The sequence below is a fragment of the Hylobates moloch genome, unplaced genomic scaffold, assembly GCF_009828535.3.
Source record: "Hylobates moloch isolate HMO894 unplaced genomic scaffold, HMol_V3 SCAFFOLD_17837, whole genome shotgun sequence".
Lineage (NCBI taxonomy): Eukaryota > Metazoa > Chordata > Mammalia > Primates > Hylobatidae > Hylobates > Hylobates moloch.
Window position 1 is genome coordinate 1 of NW_026670112.1, and position 1,042 is coordinate 1,042.

General features: G+C 64.0%; 1 protein-coding gene across 1 annotated transcript; it reads left to right on the forward strand.

The window, feature by feature from the left end:
- Positions 1–4: 4 nt before the first annotated feature.
- On the forward strand, positions 5–631 carry LOC116465995 (solute carrier family 15 member 4-like; the record flags this gene model as incomplete). The annotated part of the gene is made up of 1 exon (XM_032754345.2): positions 5–631. A coding segment is annotated over one exon (585 nt), but the record flags the coding sequence as incomplete, so codon positions are not given.
- Between the last annotated feature and the right edge of the window lie 411 nt (positions 632–1,042).

Consider the following 1,042-nt stretch of genomic DNA (forward strand, 5'->3'; position numbering starts at 1 on the left):
GCTGGAGCGCGCCGCTTTCTACGGCATCACGTCCAACCTGGTGCTATTCCTGAACGGGGCGCCGTTCTGCTGGGAGGGCGCGCAGGCCAGCGAGGCGCTGCTGCTCTTCATGGGCCTCACCTACCTGGGCTCGCCGTTCGGAGGCTGGCTGGCCGACGCGCGGCTGGGCCGGGCGCGCGCCATCCTGCTGAGCCTGGCGCTCTACCTGCTGGGCATGCTGGCCTTCCCACTGCTGGCCGCGCCCGCCACGCGAGCCGCGCTCTGCGGTTCCGCGCGCCTGCTCAACTGCACGGCGCCTGTTCCCGACGCCGCCGCCCGCTGCTGCGCACCGGCCACTTTCGCGGGGCTGGTGCTGGTGGGCCTGGGCGTGGCCACCGTCAAGGCCAACATCACGCCCTTCGGCGCGGACCAGGTGAGCCGCGCCCTCGCGCTGTCCCTGTCCCTGTCCAGCCCCTGCCCAGCCCCAGCCTCTTCCCCTGCCCCAGTCCTTGCCTCTGACCGCAGAGGGAGCCCCTTGCCCCGCGGGGCTTCTGTCTGGTGCAGAGGAATCCCGCCAGCAGCTGGGCCAAGACTGGAGGGACCGGTGTGATAGGTGCTGGAGGGGGTTTGCCTGGGGCAGGGAGAGGTCTACACACACACAGTGATGGCCACAGTGGCTTTAAAGAAAAGAGAGGCTGGGCGCGGTGGCTCACGCCTGTAATCCCAGCACTTTGGGAGGCCGAGGCGGGAGGATCGCTTGAGCCCAGGACTTTGAGACCAGGTTGGGCGACATAGTGAGACCTCATCTCTACAAAAATTTAAAAATTTGCCGGCCGTGGAGGCGCACACCTGTAGTCCTAGCAGAGAAAGGAGGATTCCTTGAGCTTACGAGTTTCGGAGGCTGCAGTGAGCTAGGGTCACACCAGTGCACTCTAGATTGGTTGACAGAGTGAGACCCCACCTCAAAAAAATAAAATTAAAAAAAAGCTGAGCGCAGTGGCTCACGCCTGTAATCTCAACACTTTGGGAGGCCAAGGTGGGTGGATCACCTAAGGTCAGGAGT